This window comes from Petromyzon marinus, chromosome 68, assembly GCF_048934315.1.
Source record: "Petromyzon marinus isolate PM22_M1 ecotype Great Lakes invasive population chromosome 68, UKy_Petmar_22M1.pri1.0, whole genome shotgun sequence".
In the NCBI taxonomy this organism is placed as follows: Eukaryota; Metazoa; Chordata; class Hyperoartia; order Petromyzontiformes; family Petromyzontidae; genus Petromyzon; species Petromyzon marinus.
Window position 1 is genome coordinate 4,175,803 of NC_133734.1, and position 17,643 is coordinate 4,193,445.

Genomic DNA, 17,643 nt, shown 5'->3' on the forward strand with positions numbered 1-17,643 from the left:
GTCTCTTGGCCTCCCTCCAATCAGGGGCTCGGATTTTCCTGCCCTATCGATACCCGGATCCCAGCTCGGGTGACGTCGCCGCAGTGATCTCACCGACGTCCACTCTCTGTTCTCCCGCTACCAGTCCACTGACCCGTGCTTGTGCGTGTGTGGTTCCACTCGAGGTGGCTCGATGGCCCTTGCCGTGACCATGCAACTTTAATATTAGGTCGCGGCGCCGCAGTGCATGTCAGCTACAGGGGGTAGATCGCCCAATTTCCCGGCCGCAGGAAACCATGAAGTTCGATACCACTAGGGACTTCAGCTGGGTGACCTCCCCTCCCGGCTCTACGTGGGGCGTGTGTGCGTTCGTGCAGGGGGGGGGGGGGGGGGTGGCGAGGGTGCACCGCGTCGGCGTCGGTATCCCCCGGTGGTGGCTTCACGGTGGTGGGCACGACCTCGACAGAGCGGCTCTGCTGCGGCGGCCTCACGACTGTGCAGTGGGCAAAACGCGGACGTCTGAGAAGGCACCGGCCCTGGGAGAGTGGCGGGAAATCCGAGGCATCGGTGACGGCGTCTCGGTGGTGGGCGCGGTTCCACTGGAGCATGTTCCGCTGCGGCGGCACCACACGACACTCACGGCCACAGTCCACAACCACCACTACCACCACTACCATCACTAACAACAACACCACAACCACCACTACCAACAACAACACCACAACCACCACTACCACCAATACCAACAACACCACTACCACTACAACCACCACCGCTACCACTACAACCACCACAACTACCACTACCAACACCACCACCACTACCAAGACCACCACTACCACTAACAACACCACCACTACCACCACTAATACTAACAACAACACCAACACTACCACCACTACCACCGACACCACCACCACCAACACCACTACCACCAACACCACTACCACCAACACCACTACCACCACCAACACCACAACCACCAACACCACTACCACCAACACCACTACCACCACTACCACCACCAACACAACCACCATCACTAACACCACTACAACCACCACCCCGCTCCATGCCCACCAACAGAGTGGAGCTGACGAGTTCTCTGCTCCACTCAGCCACCTGCCCCACACCGCCACAGCTGCGCACTGTCAGAGTCGTGGTTTAGGCTGCAGGAGGGGGAATCCGATGAGCTGTGAAGCTCTTTGTGTTTACGGATGGTGCAGGGGTGAGGGGCTGGCGTCGGGGGAGCGCATGTGGGGGTGGGGGAGAGGGGGAAGCATGGTGACGTCACCGCGTTGGGGGAGCGTGCGTGGTGACGTCACCGCGTTGGGGGAGTGAGCGTGGTGACGTCACCACGTCCATGACGCAGCAGCAGCAGACGACTTGAACAGCTGGGACATTGTTGGCGCCTTTTGTGTTTGGCGCCGTCTCTTTATTTGTTTATTAATTTGTGGATTTAATTTGCTTGGCAGTGGCTGTGTAGATTTACTCCTCGTGTTTAATTAATGAACAGTGAGCACGAATGACGCTGTACCCAACTACATTGTTGTTGTTGTGTTCTGTATTTTTATTGTAGAATCGACGATACAAGCGTTACAACGCCACTGTCGTGCGCGTACATTTATACTAATTAAAATTAATATTATTATTGTTGTTGCATCTCTCCCACAACCCATGACACCACCAGTGTATAAACACATCCCAGTTCACCATTGCTAATCACTGCACCCTACACCACAGTCACACTCCTCTGGCAGGGTGAATACATCCACGTTGGCTTCAAACACACACAGATTGTTTACGCTCAGCCCCCGCCCCGTTGTGATGGAGAGCCACGCAGCCCCTAGCCACCGACAGCCACCAGCCAGTCACGGGCGTGGCGCTGCGCGTGACGGTGACGAGGGTGGCGAGCGCCGTGCGTCGTGGCGTCTGCCCTCTGCGCTGTTCACGTTCACCTCTCTCAGGACGCAACACTCAGATCCACGATCCTCACTGAGCCACCAACACCACCCCACACCCCCAGCCCAGGGTGTAGAGGCTGAGTGAATGTTTGGTGAAACGAGTGCAACAGCGCCATGGAGTCTGCGCTGTAAAACGACAGCAGCCCCGCGTCGCAGTCCAGGTGGACCCCGACTCTCCGCGGAGGCTGCGGCACCGACAGTGACGTCACTACCCCGCCATGCATCACTGAGAAGCTGTCGCCATCTTTCAGTAGACACCAGGAGACGTCGCTCTCTCCCAGGCAGCACTCAGCACCAACCCCTCTCCGTGGGATCGTCCCGTACGTGACTCCAACCCGACACCGCCTCGCGCTCCCCACGTCCACCTCCCAGTAGTGCTGATCCGACGAGAAGCTCTCAGAGCACAGCGCTTGTGGATAGACATCAAAGCGGTGTGGGTGATGGGGGCGACCCTGGGGGACATCGCTCAGCGTCACCGTCCTGAGATCCGGGGAAATCTGGAGGTCGTCGTGGGCTGAGTTTGTGTCCAGAGTCGGTGAGCGTCCATCTGTGGTGAGTATTCGTGTACACATACTAATATTAGTTAGTATTAGTGTGCACATAATAATATTAGTTAGTATTAGTGTACACATACTAATATTAGTTAGTATTAGTGTGCACACACTAATATTAGTTAGTATTAGTGTACACACACTAATATTAGTTAGTATTAGTGTACACACACTAATATTAGTTGGTATTAGTGTACACATACTAATATTAGTTAGTATTAGTGTACACACACTAATATTAGTTAGTATTAGTGTACACACTAATATTAGTTAGTATTAGAGTACACATACTAATATTAGTTAGTTTTAGTGTACACACACTAATATTAGTTAGTATTAGTGTACACACACTACTATTAGTTAGTATTAGTGTACACACACTAATATTAGTTAGTATTAGTGTACACATACTACTATTAGTTAGTATTAGTGTACACATACTACTATTAGTTAGTATTAGTGTACACACACTAATATTAGTTAGTATTAGTGTACACATACTAATATTAGTTAGTATTAGTGTACACACATTAATATTAGATAGTATTAGTGTACACACACAAAGATTAGTTAGTATTAGTGTACACACACTAATATTAGTTACTATTAGTGTACTCACACTAATATTAGTTAGTATTAGTGTACACACTAATATTAGTTAGTATTAGTGTACACACACTAATATTAGTTAGTATTAGTGTACACATACTAATATTAGTTAGTATTAGTGTACACACACTAATATTAGTTAGTATTAGTGTACACACACTAATATTAGTTAGCATTAGTGTACACATTAATATTAGTTAGTATTAGTGTACACACACTAATATTAGTTAGTATTAGTGTACACATACTAATATTAGTTAGTATTAGTGTACACACACTAATATTAGTTAGTATTAGTGTACACATAATAATATTAGGTAGAATTAGTGTACACATACTAATATTAGTTAGTATTAGTGTACACATACTAATATTAGTTGACATTAGTGTAAACATACTAATATTAGTTAGTATTAGTGTACACATACTAACATTCTTTAGTATTAGTGTACACATACTAATATTAGTTAGTATTAGTGTACACATACTAATATTCTTTAGTATTAGTGTACACACACCAATATTAGTTAGTATTAGTGTACACACACTGATATTAGTTAGTATTAGTGTACACATACTATTATTAGTTAGGATTGGTGTACACAAACTAATATTCTTTAGTATTAGTGTACACATACTAATATTAGTTAGGATTGGTGTACACAAACTAACATTCGTTAGTATTAGTGTACAGAAACTAACATTCGTCAGTTTAAGTGTACACAAACTAATATTCGTTAGTATTAGTGTACTCACACTAATATTAGTTAGTATCAGTGTACACACACTAATATTAGTTAGTATTAGTGTACACACACTAATATTAGTTAGCATTAGTGTACTCACACTAATATTAGTTAGTATTAGTGTACACACACTAATATTAGTTAGTATTAGTGTACACACACTAATATTAGTTAGTATTAGTGTACACATACTAATATTAGTTAGTATTAGTGTACACACACTAATTAGATAGCATTAGTGTACACATACTAATATTAGTTACTATTAGTGTACACATACTAATATTAGTTAATATTAGTGAACACATACTAATATTAGTTAGTATTAGTGTACACGCACTAATATTAGTTAGTTTAAGTGTACACACACTAATATTAGTTAGTTTTAGTGTACACATACGAATATTAGTTAGTATTAGTGTACATATACTAATATTAGTTAGTATTAGTGTACACATACTATTATTAGTTAGTATTAGTGTACACATACTAATATTAGTTAGTATTAGTGTACACATACTAATATTCTTTAGTATTAGTGTACACACACTAATATTAGTTAGTTTTAGTGTACACATACTAATATTAGTTAGTATTAGTGTACACACACTAATATTAGTTAGCATTAGTGTACACACACTAATATTATTTAGTATTAGTGTACACACATTAACATTAGTTAGTATTAGTGTACACACATTAACATTAGTTAGTATTAGTGTACACACATTACTATTAGTTAGTTTTAGTGTACACATACTAATTTTTGTTACTGTTAGTGTACACCTACTAATATTCGTTTTGATTAGTGTACACATACTAATATTAGTTAGTATTAGTGTACACCTACTAATATTAGTTAGTATTAGTGTACACAGAGTAACATTAGTTAGTATTAGTGTACACATACTAATATCGTTAGTATGAATGTACACATACTGCTAATCAATCGTGAATAATAATACATAATAATAGTACCACACTAACTTGACTTTGTGTGTGTGCAGTGGTAGTGAAGAGTGGTGATGATGCCAGCACCACGATGTTGACGCCACTCTCACACCCCCACACAGACATTGTGTGTCACAGCCTCGCACACTCTCAACCACACACACAAACATTGTGTGTCACAGCCTCGCACACTCTCACACCCCCACACCAGACATTGTGTGTCACAGCCTCGCACACTCTCAACCACACACACAAACATTGTGTGTCACAGAGTCGCACACTCTCACACCCACACACACAGACATTGTATGTCACAGCCTCGCACACTCTCACATCCACACACACAAACATTGTGTGTCACAGCCTCGCACACTCTCACATCCACACAGACATTGTGTGTCACCGCCTCGCACACTCTCACACACACACAGACATTGTGTGTCACAGCCTCGCACACTCTCACACCCACACACACAGACATTGTGTGTCACAGCCTCGCACACTCTCACACCCACACGCAGACATTGTATGTCACAGCCTCGCACACTCTTACACCCATACACAGGCATTGTGTGTCACAGACTCGCACACTCTCACATCCACACACAGACATTGTGTGTCACAGCCTCGCAAACTCTCACATCCACACACAGACATTGTGTGTCACAGCCTCGCAAACTCTCACACCCACACACACAGACATTGTGTGTCACAGCCTCGCACACTCTCACACCCACACACACAGACATTGTGTGTCACAGCCTCGCACACTCTCACACCCACACACACAGACATTGTGTGTCACAGTCTCGCACACTCTCACACCCACACACACAGACATTGTGTGTCACAGCCTCGCACACTCTCACACCCACACACAGACATTGTGTGTCACAGCCTCGCACACTCTCACATCCACACACAGACATTGTGTGTCACAGCCTCGCAAACTCTCACATCTACACACACAGACATTGTGTCACATCCTCAACAGCAACAACAACCGCCATTCGCCACTAAGTGGCGGTAACGTCACCACGACGCTTGTGCCAGGCCATGTGCACCTTGAGGCCACGTGGAGTGTCGAACGCCCGCAGGCAGGAGGTCACGGGGCAGACCCAGGTGCCACGGGTCGACGGACTGAGATGACTGGCTGATGCGCCACCTGTGCCCCCTACTGTGCCAATCTGCTGTGCTTTAGCCACCCGGCGCTCCGCTCGTCGTTGTGAGCATCGCTCCTCCCCCCTCCGTTGTTGTTGGAGGGCGACTACCTCCAACTGCCCAGTAGCGTCCTTCACGAGCCTCTTCCACAGAGGCCAATCTTGACACCGCTGGTACCAGTCATCGGCAAGTCCACTCAGCTCCAGGTCCTCCTGTACCACATCACTCCATCTCTTCTCTAGCCCGTGCCGCGCCCATTTAGCCCCCTCGATCCGGCCGAACAAAAGCTGTTTCGGCATGCGGTGGCTGGGCATGCGGGCTACATGACCCAGCCATCGTAACCTTGCCCGCCGTAGGAGCTCACGTATGGGATCTTGCCCAGATCTTTCAAGGATTTGTGAGCTCCTCACACAATCCAGTCTGGTTAACCCAGGATGGATCGTAGGCATGCCAGCCTAAATGTTTCTAACCGGCGAAGATGTTCCATTAGGGGAGTCCACGTTTCGCAAGCGTAGAGAAGGGAGGGAATGACCGTGGCCGAGAAGACCTGAAGCGTAGCGCGGAGCGACAGACCAGGTAGCTTCCACACAGCGTTACGCAACCGACGAAAAAATATTGCCGCTCGACTGATTCGGAGTGAGACCTCTGCTGTTAAACTGTAGCCGGTCATAAGCACACTGCCCAGGTATGGGAAACTCTCCACTCTCTCCACAACTGCCCCATCACCGATTGGGAGTTGTGGGGGTGGAGTGTCCGATGGTACAATATACCCAGGAAGGTGCTTAGTTTTGGTGGGGCTGATGGTAAGGCCCCATCTCTTAGTGGCATGCTCCAGTCTCAGCAGCAGCGTCTCCAACTCCTCCTCTGAATGAGCAGCTATTACCAAATCATCAGCATACATAACGTGGTTGAGCAATAGGGAGCCATCCCTTGACCGCACCCGTGCATCGATGTCACAGCCTCGCACACTTTCACACCCACACAGACATTGTGTCACTCCGCTGCTAGATGAGCCCCTCCCCGCGCTGTGCGCATCCTGGGGGGGGGTTTATTTGACCATACGTTCACGATCCCCATCACCGCTCTCGTCAATGATCGTTGGCGATGATGGGGATCGTGAACGTATAAGCGTGGAGGTGCAGTTCAACAATGGTTCATGCTGCACTGCCCTCTGCTGGTGTGGTGTAAACATTCGGAACGATATAGACAAAGGCGGACGGGCGTGATGTTTGCCACCCACCCCCTCGTGTGCCGTGCCGGCCGTCGCGGCTACTCGCTAACAGCACTTGACCCATTGGTCTGTTCAGGCCGCACGGGTGAGCTTTGTCTTTGCAGGCACTGTATCTACAGTGTTTCACTCTGTGTCGCTGTGGCTGTATTTCTCACTGGGCTCACTCTAGATCTGCCTGATGTCATCTCCCTCACCTGCTATGCAGGAGCTTGTGGGTTTGATCCCGACCCGGACAACGCCTGCTGCTGCTGCTGTATATTTGGAGTCTGTGTCTCTCTCTCATCATCAGCACAGTGGCTAGGAGATGTTATCTCCCTGGCCTACTATGCAGGATGTCGTGGGTTCGATCCCGACCTTGACGATGCCTGCTGCTGCTGCTGTATATTTGGAGTGTTTGTGTTTATCTCCCCGTGGTGGTCACGTGGATTTTGCTCCGCGTCCTCCAATTTTTCGCTTCACATCAAGACTCAACTTCACGCGTTAAGATCATTTGGTTGCTACTATAATAAATTTCCACGTGATAATCAACTTAGTTGAGTTGTCATTTGCGGCCAGTTCACTTGTGAAAAAGAGCCACATAGCTCAGTGGACTTTACCTGCTAAAATGAAAAAAAATTTAAAGATGCACGCCCCAAGGATACGCCACGTGACTTAAACAATGTGCAGCAACCTACCAAGCGGTGCCGCTCTGCGTCGTTCTGTTTGTCATGAACGATGTTGACAGAGATCAGTGCAGAGTGTAGAGAGATACTCACACACGAGAGCAATGCGCTTCATTTTAACTCCTCCTAGCGAGATGACCTCTGTGAGCTCTTGGTGACTGAATGTGGGAGGAGGCGCATCCTGGATCCCTTGCAAGTCCGAGCTCCTGCACTCAGCACGGGACACGCAGAGTCTATGGAGGGTGCAGTCCCTCCACTCACTCAGCACGGGACAAGCAGAGTCTACAGTGAGGGAAAAACATTTGATCCCCTGCTGATTTTGTACGTTTGCCCACTGACAAAGAAATGATCAGTCTATAATTTTAATGGTAGGTTTATTTGAACAGTGAGAGACAGAATAACAACAAAAAAATCCGGAAAAACGCATGTCAAAAATGTTATAAATTGATTTTTATTTTAATGAGGGAAATCAGTATTTGACCCCTCTGCAAAACATGACTTAGTACTTGGTGGCAAAACCCTTGTTGGCAATCACAGAGGTCAGACGTTTATTATATTTGGCCACCAGGTTTGCACACATCTCAGGAGGGATTTTATCCCACTCCTCTTTGCAGATCTTCTCCAAGTCATTAAGGTTTCGAGGCTGACGTTTGGCAACTCAAACCTTCAGCTCCCTCCACAGATTTTCTATGGGATTAAGGTCTGGAGACTGGCTAGTCCATTCCAGGACCTTAATTTGCTTTTTCTTGAGCCACTCCTTTGTTACCTTGGCCGTGTGTTTTGGGTCATTGTCATGCTGGAATACCCATCCAGGACCCATTTTCAATGCCCTGGCTGAGGGAAGGAGATTCTCACCCAAGATTTGATGGTACATGGCCCCGTCCATTGTTCCTTTGATGCGGTAAAGTTGTCCTGTCCCCTTAGCAGAAAAACACCCCCAAAGCATAATGTTTCCACCTCCATGTTTACCGATGGAGATGGTGTTCTTGGGGTCATAGGCAGCATTCCTCCTCCTCCAAACACGGCGAGTTGAGTTGATGCCAAAGAGCTCCATTTTGGTCTCATGACCACAACACTTTCACTCAGTTGTCCTCTGAATCATTCAGATGTTCAATGGGAAACTTCAGACGGGCATGTATATGTGCTTTCTTGAGCAGGGGGACCTTGCGGGTGCTGCAGGATTTCAGTCCTTCACGGCGTAGTGTGTTACCAATTGTTTTCTTGGTGACTATGGTCTCAGCTGCCTTGAGATCATTGACAAGATCATCCCGTGTAGTTCTGGGCTGATTCCTCACCGTTCTCATGATCATTGCAACTCCACGAGGTGAGATCTTGCATGGAGCCCCAGGCCGAGGGAGATTGACAGTTCTTTTGTGTTTCTTCCATTTGCAAATAATCGCACCAACTGTTGTCACCTTCTCACCAATCTGCTTGGCAATGGTCTTGTAGCCCATTCCAGCCTTGTGTAGGTCTACAATCTTGTCCCTGACATCCTTGGAGAGCTCTTTGGTCTTGGCCATGGTGGAGAGTTTGGAATCTGATTGCTTCTGTGGACAGGTGTCTTTTATACAGGTAACAAGCTGAGATTAGGAGCACTCCCTTTAAGAGTGTGCTCCTATTCTCAGTTCATTTCCTGTATAAAAGACACCTGGGAGCTAGAATTCTTTCTGATTGAGAGGGGGTCAAATACTTATTTCCCTCATAAAAATGCAAATCAATTTATAACATTTTTGACATGCGTTTTTCCGGATATTTTGTTGTTATTCTGTCTCTCACTGTTCAAATAAACCTACCATTAAAATTATAGACTGATCATTTATTTGTCAGTGGGCAAACGTACAAAATCAGCAAAGGATCAAATACTTTTTTCCCTCACTGTATGGAGGGTGCAGTCCCTCCACTCACACAGCACGAGACACGCAGAGTCTATGGAGGTGCAGTCCCTCCACTCACACAACACGGGAAACGCATAGTCAATGTAGGGACCAGTCACTCCACTCACACAGCATGGGACAAGCAGAGTATAATGCAGATCCATGTCTCTTGACACACGGACAATATGGGATACAACTGCATAAAATTGGGTTTATTAGGAATCCCATCGCGGCCGTTCACTGATTTGTCCACCAGGTGGCAGACAGAGCTCGAGTTTGAGTCTGGGTTGGTACTGACCTGAGACTCTCATGCAGGGGTTCCTGAAAAACACAAACCCGCATTTCACATTAACATTGACATCTTGAACAGATGCCCCACCTCCACACAGTCACCTGCCGCTTGCAGTGGAGCGCAACATCAAAGAATTAATAAATACCTTCAAATCAAGAATGATAAAAAACAGTTAGTTGTGGGGCCTATTTGCCAATATCGATATGATGAAATAAAATAGGAAGAGACTTTATGCTTTATGGCAATTAAAATAGGAGGTGTAAAGATGTTAAGATCTTCTTAACACCAAACAGATACCTATTGCCAGGCATCACTGTCCATCCAGAGCATTTAATACTTTGATACTTGCACTGTTAAGCCTATTCGTATCAAAAACAGGATTCATTAAACTGGACACGGACCACAACAAAAGCCAAAGCCACTCTTTGCAGGTCTAGCCTAGCAGCTAAACAAATGGTTAAGTGATGTTCAACAACTCGTGTTTTTTAACTCTTGTTCAGTAGCGAGCTGGCTATCAAAAATGATAGCTCAACGAACTGGGTTATGTGGACATTTATAATAGCAGCCAAATACTCTGAATGGGTGATGTTAATTCTAAATGTGGGGTGCATGACCAGAGGACCTGGAAAAAAATCTACGTGATCACAGAGAGAGAGACGCAGACTCCAAATATACAGCAGGCGTCAGGGTCGGGGTCAAATCCACGACCTCCTGTCTGGCAGGCAAGGTAATTGGCGATGTTGTACGGGACAAGTCCAGGTTTGAATGTCACACGGAAGCAAACGCGCGTCTATTCATGGACACCGCCGATTCCTCCCAGATCGAAAAACACTGAAACAAGATTGCCAACAATGTGAACGTCTCACAGGGCAGTGCGCCTCTGTTGGTTGTAGATAATCCCTCTTCTGATAAACCAAGGCTGTGGGTATAAACTATAAACTAAATTTTGATTTAAAGCTTTTGTGACTGCAGTAATTCATATTCTTAGTTTTTTCGGTAAAGTCACGTTGAAGGGAAACAACAAAATAATAAAAAATATATATAAAACAATAAAAAATTCTCACGACGTTTCGACCATAACTCAAACGGTCGTCTTCAGGTGTGTTGGTTTGCATAAATGTATTTTTAAACGGCACATTTATTTATTTATAAAAAACGTTAGCGCCACGCACAACGATTTGGCAGTTTATTTAGGACTAGTCCATCTATATTCAGATTTACTATGGAAGTCGAAATAGATGGCAAAATACATTTTTTGGATGTCCTAATTAAAAAGAGACCTGATGGTTCAATGAGCCACTCTGTCTACAGGAAAGCTACCCATACGGATGCTTATCTGAAACCGGATTCCCACCACCATCCATCACAGAAGAATTCTCTCATCAAGACTCTATCATAGAACCCAATGCATATCCGACCAGGAACACATAAGCAGTGAACTCAAGCACGTACACCAAGCTCTTAGGGCTAATGGTTACTCCGACTATACAATCCGCAAAGCTATCACTCAAACCATGAAGAAGAACCCTCTTGAGCCTTTCAAATCCATCACTTTACCCTAGATTGCGGGGATCACAAAAAAGATCTCCAAAATCTTGAATAAACACAAGATCCAGGTCCGTTTCAACACATTACATAAAATCCGTGATCTGGTTCCGTCTGTAAAAGATGTAATTCCGGACATACAATACCCTGGTGTCTACAAACTAAGTTGCCTCTGTGGTAGTAGTTACATTGGAGAAACCAAACGCCATGTCTCGGACCGCATTCGTGAACACAAAGCAGACCTTAAACACGGAAGGACCAACACCTCGGCCGTGGCAGATCATTGTTCTAATTCAGTAGGCTCACATGCCATTGACTTTTCCAAGACAGAGGTTCTTTGTAAGCCATCTGGCTTCCATGAGAGATTCGTTCATGAGGCTATCCACATATACAAGCACAGAGACAATTTCAACCGAGAAGATGGATTCTATCTTAGCAATCATTGGAAAGATTTGATAAACCATTTCAGGTCTTAATTGATTGTTCACGCTTACAGTGGCTTTCAGACAGCATACATTATAAAAAAAAATTCGTCTCCCCCCTCCTCTTTTCAGAATATAGATGGACTAGTCCTAAATAAACTGCCAAATCGTTGCGCGTGGCGCTAACGTTTTTTTATAAATAAATAAATGTGCCGTTTAAAAATAAATTTATGCAAACCAACACACCTGAAGACGACCGTTTGAGTTATGGTCGAAACGTCGTGAGAATGTTTTTATTGTTTTATATATATTTTATTATTTTGTTGTTTCCATTCAACGTGACTTTACTGAAAAAACTAAGAATATAACTATAAACTACTTTTTATACCTTGCCAGGTAAGGCCCACTGAGCTATATAGCTCTGCTTGAGAAGTAACCTTGCCCCAAATTATAACTCAAGAAAGTGGCTTATCGTGTGTAAATTTATAGCAGCAAAATACTCTAAACGCGTGATGTCGATTCTAAATGTGGAGGGAAAACCAGAGGACCGGGAAAAAATCCACGCATCCACGAGAAGAGAGAGAGAGAGATGCAAACTCCGAATATACAGCAGCAGACGTCAGGGTTGGTATCAAACCCACGACCTCCTGCATATCAGGCGAGGTAGTTAACATCTCCTAGCCACCCTGGCGAGTGAATGGGGGTGGTGCCACCTGCAGGAAGGAGAGGGGGTCCTGCACGGCGAGGGCAGCGAGCAGCTGGTTGATCTCCTGCTCCAGGCCGCGTGCTCTGCTCTCGTAGTGAGCGATGTCCGCCTGGATGCGGGACAGCACAGAGAGGCCCTCCTCGTCCACGCGCTCCAGCGCCTCCCTCTCCTCCTTCTTCAGCTGCTCCCTCCGGCGCCCAAACTTTCGCTTGATCCGCTTCTTGGTCTCACGCAGAGACTCCTAAACAGACAGTGCCGAGTTGTTGAGTCACTTTTTAGGTAACGACGCAATGTGGCATCGTACGGGCAATGATTGTTACCATACCTCGATTATGTACACGGAGGTGAGTGAAGTGTGCATTGGGAGCTCGTGAACATATGAAGCACAGGGAGAATGAGAATGGTATATAAGGGCAAAATATCATAGGCAAGGGTAGTATAGGGATTACTTCTGTCTGTAGCTGCACGTTGCTGAGTGTCTATCTGGATAAAATGTAATAAATTTCTTTGGGTATCATTCGCATCTTACTTTCTATCCATCCAAATCTGGATCTACAAATGATGTGTCGGAGGGAAATGCGAATTAAACAGAAACAAATTCTCTTGCCGAGGACATTACCAGTAAATTGTCAAAGGTCTGCGAATATATATTAAAAAAAACAAATATACGTTACATTGCTCTTGTTTTAAATGAAAATGTGCTGTAATAGACAAACAATGCTGATTTCGAAGGCAAAAATCACTTCCAACCTCCCTTGCACTCAGGCTAAGTTGGTCTGATTCAGGTTTGGGGGAGCCAGGAAGAAGGAATTTCAATCTTTCATAACAAGCATCGTGGTTGTGATCAATAAAGGAATCGACAGGACAAGTCGCCAATGCATCGTCCAGTGCAGATCGATTCTGCCCCCCCCCCCCCTAAACCAAAACTGCTGTCATGTTGGTGGTTGTGTCGTAAATTTTGTTTCTTTGTCATACCGTGATGGCCTTCTCTTCACGTCGTTACATGTGTTGCAAATCTGTGCGTCCTAAACTGGTTGTAATGTTACCCACATTTTTTTACTGATATGTAAACATACACAAAAGCTATACATTTTATTGAGGCTTCAAGTTTCAGAAAGGTTATGTGCTAAAAAATGCACTAAAAAAGTGCTGACAGACAAACACAGTTAAGAATTCACACTTTGCTCCGTTACAGTTTGATGTTGATTTTGTATAATTAAAGTAGGCAGCAAGCGAGTTGTCATTGGGAAGCGATTCGCTTGAAATCCACACCGCTTGCAATTCACCGAGCTTGTATCCCGCGCCAACGCGTGGGGCAGTGCTCGTCAATAATAAGAATTACTTCAGCAGTGTTTTCCTTGCTGTGGTGTCCCACCTGATGACGTTTGCTTGTGTTGCAATCGAAACGTCGTGATCCATTATGTTTTCTACCTACGTGACTTTACCGAAAGAACCAAAGAGTATAATAAGAGCAAGGTTTAATGAAATACGATTCTTTAGGCAAACCAGAAGAGGGATTTGTGCGGCTGCCATCTCTCTCTATACCTCCACGCGCCGGTAGTCGTCCCTGAGCGTCCGTGTCCGTGACGCCACCGCGTTCCTCTTCTCCTCTCTCCCCTCCTTCTTGACTCTGAGCTCCTCCTGCGGTGTGGCAAATAAATAAATAAAACCGCGGTGCTCGCCATTGACATTGTTGGATCACTGATTGATCATCCCGCATCTTAGCACGGTTGGCTATGAAAGAAGTTCAACACACATACACCCATCTGTTGTCACTATGTTTCTGCATACGTCTCCATGAATATTTTTACTTTTCCCACGATTGTATCCCCACTGCATTGTCCGTGTTATGCATTGAGATGAATAATCTAATCGTAACTACTGCAGAGCAATGCAATATCCTGTTAGACAACATAATTGACAAATATCACGTACATTCTAAAATATGTTTTTAACCTCTTCTAGCGATGGGTGTAGCAGCTTCTCACACGTCCTGCTATACATAGCAACGTTTCTCACTGAGTCAAACTGAGATTTTGAATTCTCACGCAAAATATTGTTGAACGTGATGTCAAATGTTGACTCGGTTTAGACCATCAACTCACTAAACTTGAGAATCCGGTTTAATCCATGGGCAGCCGTCCAGATTCCAACTCAGAATAACAGCATTACCATCTCAGCCTTCTGACGTCTGAGCCACCCTGCCACCTCTACCTGGATCTCCCTGTAGAGGGACGTTTGGTCTCAACAGGTGCTCACCTGGTCGAGGTGAGGGGTCACAACCTACTGATGTGAATCTCTCAACCTCCTGTAACAATGCGGATTACAACGGAACATGACACTTCACCTGTCTGGTCTGTTGCTCTTTTTCCACTGCGATGACGTTGTGTCCAGAGTGGTCTCCTCCAAGGGCACAAACTGTGCAGACCGGGATCTCATCTTGTTCACAGTAAAGAATGAGGTCGTGTCTGTGCTCCCGACACCGTCGCTCCTCCAGGTTCGCGATGGGGGCCACCAGGACGTGGTCTCTCAGCCTGGGATTATCTACATGAGGCCTCAAGTGCGTGGCACAGAAGGACATCTCACATCTCAGGCAGGTGTTCACTGCAGGAATGTGGCCATCACCGCAGTGGTCACACACGACGGCCGTGGCCATCCCGTCCCCAACTCTGAGCTGCTCCGCCAGGTTGACGAGGGCCACGTTCCTCCTCAGCTGGGGTCGCACAGGGAAGGTCGCTCGGCACTGCGGGCAGCTGAAACTGCTCGCCGTCTCCCAGGCGGCCTCCAGGCACCGCAGGCAGAACGAGTGTCCGCAGCTCAGCGTGGAGGGGCAGACGAACGTGCCCAGGCAGATGGAGCAGCGCAGCTTACTATCCACACTCTCACTGGGAGTCGCGCTCGCCATGACCCATGGCTTCGCTGGGATCGCTCGCTGTGTGGCGCAGAGAGACGCTGGACCAGGACCTCTCTCTTATAGCGACGGTGAAGAAGGAAGTAAAATACTTTAAATAGTTTCATTGTCGTCACTGACATCACGAGACACTGCCTGGAATGTGAACCCGCGCTTATTGGTGTGCAAACAGCAGGCTCAAGGTGAACACGGCTACTGTACACACCTTGACATTTACAGAAATGAGCGCTGTTAATATAAATCGGTGAGGCTCAGCTGCGGTGGCTCATTCGTGAGATGAGTGTCGAGAGATGAACTTCTACAGCAAGTTGGTGGCAAAATGTTATCTCCCTCGCCCGGTATACAAGGGGTGGTGGGGTTTGATCCAGACCCTGACGCCTGCTTTATATTTAAAGTTTGCGTCTCTCTCTCTCTCCATGGTCGCGTGAATTTTTCTCCGGACCCTCCGGTTCTTCCCTTCCACATTCACAATCAACATCACGCGTTTAGAGTAGTTGGTCAAATACATTACCACGTGATAAGCCATCATTTCTGGTCAGGTCGTTTCTGAGAAATAGCTACACAGCTCAGTGAGCCTTGCCTGGTAAAATAAAAAAATGTTGGCATAGTTGTAGCCGTCCCATCATGTCCTGTAATTCCACCTCCGTGTAATTACCCCAACGTGACGAGTTGCTTGAATGTCATCGTGGCATCTGAGATGGAATTTGTCTGTAGCCTCCCGTGACAGATCCTGGAATCTTGAGCCTTTTGCTAGCAGTGTGAATCCATCACCAACTCTACCTGCCTCCATCACCCACTGCTGGCGATGTCGCCGTCTCTCACTCTCACCTTGTTCGGGACTGCAGATCCCCGTGCCGGCCATTCACAGCCGCACCCACCGCTTACTTCAGCTGCGTTGTTGTTTCACATTCACAAGCACGGCTACTCAACGCGCATGCACACGCAGCAACACAAATGCCCATCGGCGTTCACCATGATGGTAAAAAAACATGAAAATAAAACTCAACTAATTTTATTTTACCAAGTGTAATGCCCCACTGAGCTATTGGCTTATTTTTCCTAAGCGACCTGCCCATCACAAATGATAGCTCAACAAAGTGGCTCGTCATGTTGGATGTGGATAGCAGCCAAATAATCTAAATACTGCACTCTAAACGCTGCTTGAAACCAGAGACGCTCCCTTGGGCTCTGCGGGTTGTTTACAGCAGATAACGAATGCCTTGGACTCGACACCCCAGTCGGACTCGTGGGAAGACGCGACCTGGATTACATTGAACACACGGCCTGGACTCGTCTGCTTTGCTAACTAACGGATAAATAAGCGACACTGCGTTTGAAAGCTTCCTTCTACAAGGTCACCAATGCGAGCGAAGGGGGTTCCCACGATGTCCACGGCTCATTCCTCGGTGCAGCAGCAGCGACGGCTCAGTGCTCAGTGAGGCGCAGTGGCTCCAGGCCAGGCAGGCAGCGCGATCCGCCGCGGGTTTTGTAGCCAAAAAAAATCCTCGCAGCGTCCTGGCAAAGCCGGTTCGGTGACAGCTCAGCACCCCTCGGATTCCACGCAGCCCACACCCAGCTACGCTTTCAGTTACACTCACACACTCACACACACACTCACTCACACACACGTACACACTCACACACACCACTCACTCACACACTCCACTCACTCACACACTCCACTCACTCACACACTCACTCACACACACTCACACACTCACTCACAGACTCCACTCACTCTCACTCACACACTCACTCACACACTCACTCACACACTCACACACACACTCACTCACACACTCACTTACACAACAACCGCCATTCGCCACTAAGTGGCGGTGACGTCACCACGACGCTTGTGCCAGGCTATGTGCACCCTGAGCCCACGTGAAGTGTCGAACGCCCGCTGGCAGGAGGTCACGGGGCAGACCCAGGTGCCACGGGTCGACTGACTGAGATGACTGGCTGATGCACCACCTGTGCCCCCTACTGTGCCAACCTGCTGTGCTTTATCCACCCGGCGCTCCGCTCGTTGTTCT

The 17,643-nt window shown here is 46.7% G+C and overlaps 1 protein-coding gene across 2 annotated transcripts; it reads right to left on the reverse strand.

Moving 5' to 3' along the window:
• Positions 1–1,525: 1,525 nt before the first annotated feature.
• On the reverse strand, positions 1,526–17,049 carry LOC116956910 (E3 ubiquitin/ISG15 ligase TRIM25-like). Of its 2 annotated transcripts, none has more exons than XM_076054788.1 (6): positions 15,041–17,049; positions 14,239–14,334; positions 12,701–12,934; positions 10,027–10,049; positions 7,948–8,060; positions 1,526–2,352 (listed from the first exon to the last, which is right to left on the reverse strand). In XM_076054788.1, the coding sequence occupies exons 1-6, from the start codon at positions 15,596–15,598 to the stop codon at positions 1,943–1,945; spliced, it is 1,434 nt and encodes a 477-aa protein (XP_075910903.1). In that variant the 5' UTR covers positions 15,599–17,049; the 3' UTR covers positions 1,526–1,942. The 2 variants fall into 2 exon arrangements, with proteins under 2 accessions (XP_075910903.1, XP_032834686.1); XM_032978795.2 differs by having other exon boundaries at positions 1,526–2,490; positions 15,041–17,045.
• Positions 17,050–17,643: the final 594 nt, after the last annotated feature.

Coding starts and splice junctions, on each gene's coding strand:
- LOC116956910 (XM_032978795.2), bottom strand. CDS start 15,598: ATGGCGAGCGCGACTCCCAGTGAGAGTGTGGATAGTAAGCTGCGCTGC. Junction 14,335..15,040: donor AAGAGCAACAGACCAGACAG/GTGAAGTGTCAT, acceptor GCCACACCGCAG/GAGGAGCTCAGAGTCAAGAA. Junction 2,491..7,947: donor GAAGCGCATTGCTCTCGTGT/GTGAGTATCTCT, acceptor TACTCACCACAG/ATGGACGCTCACCGACTCTG.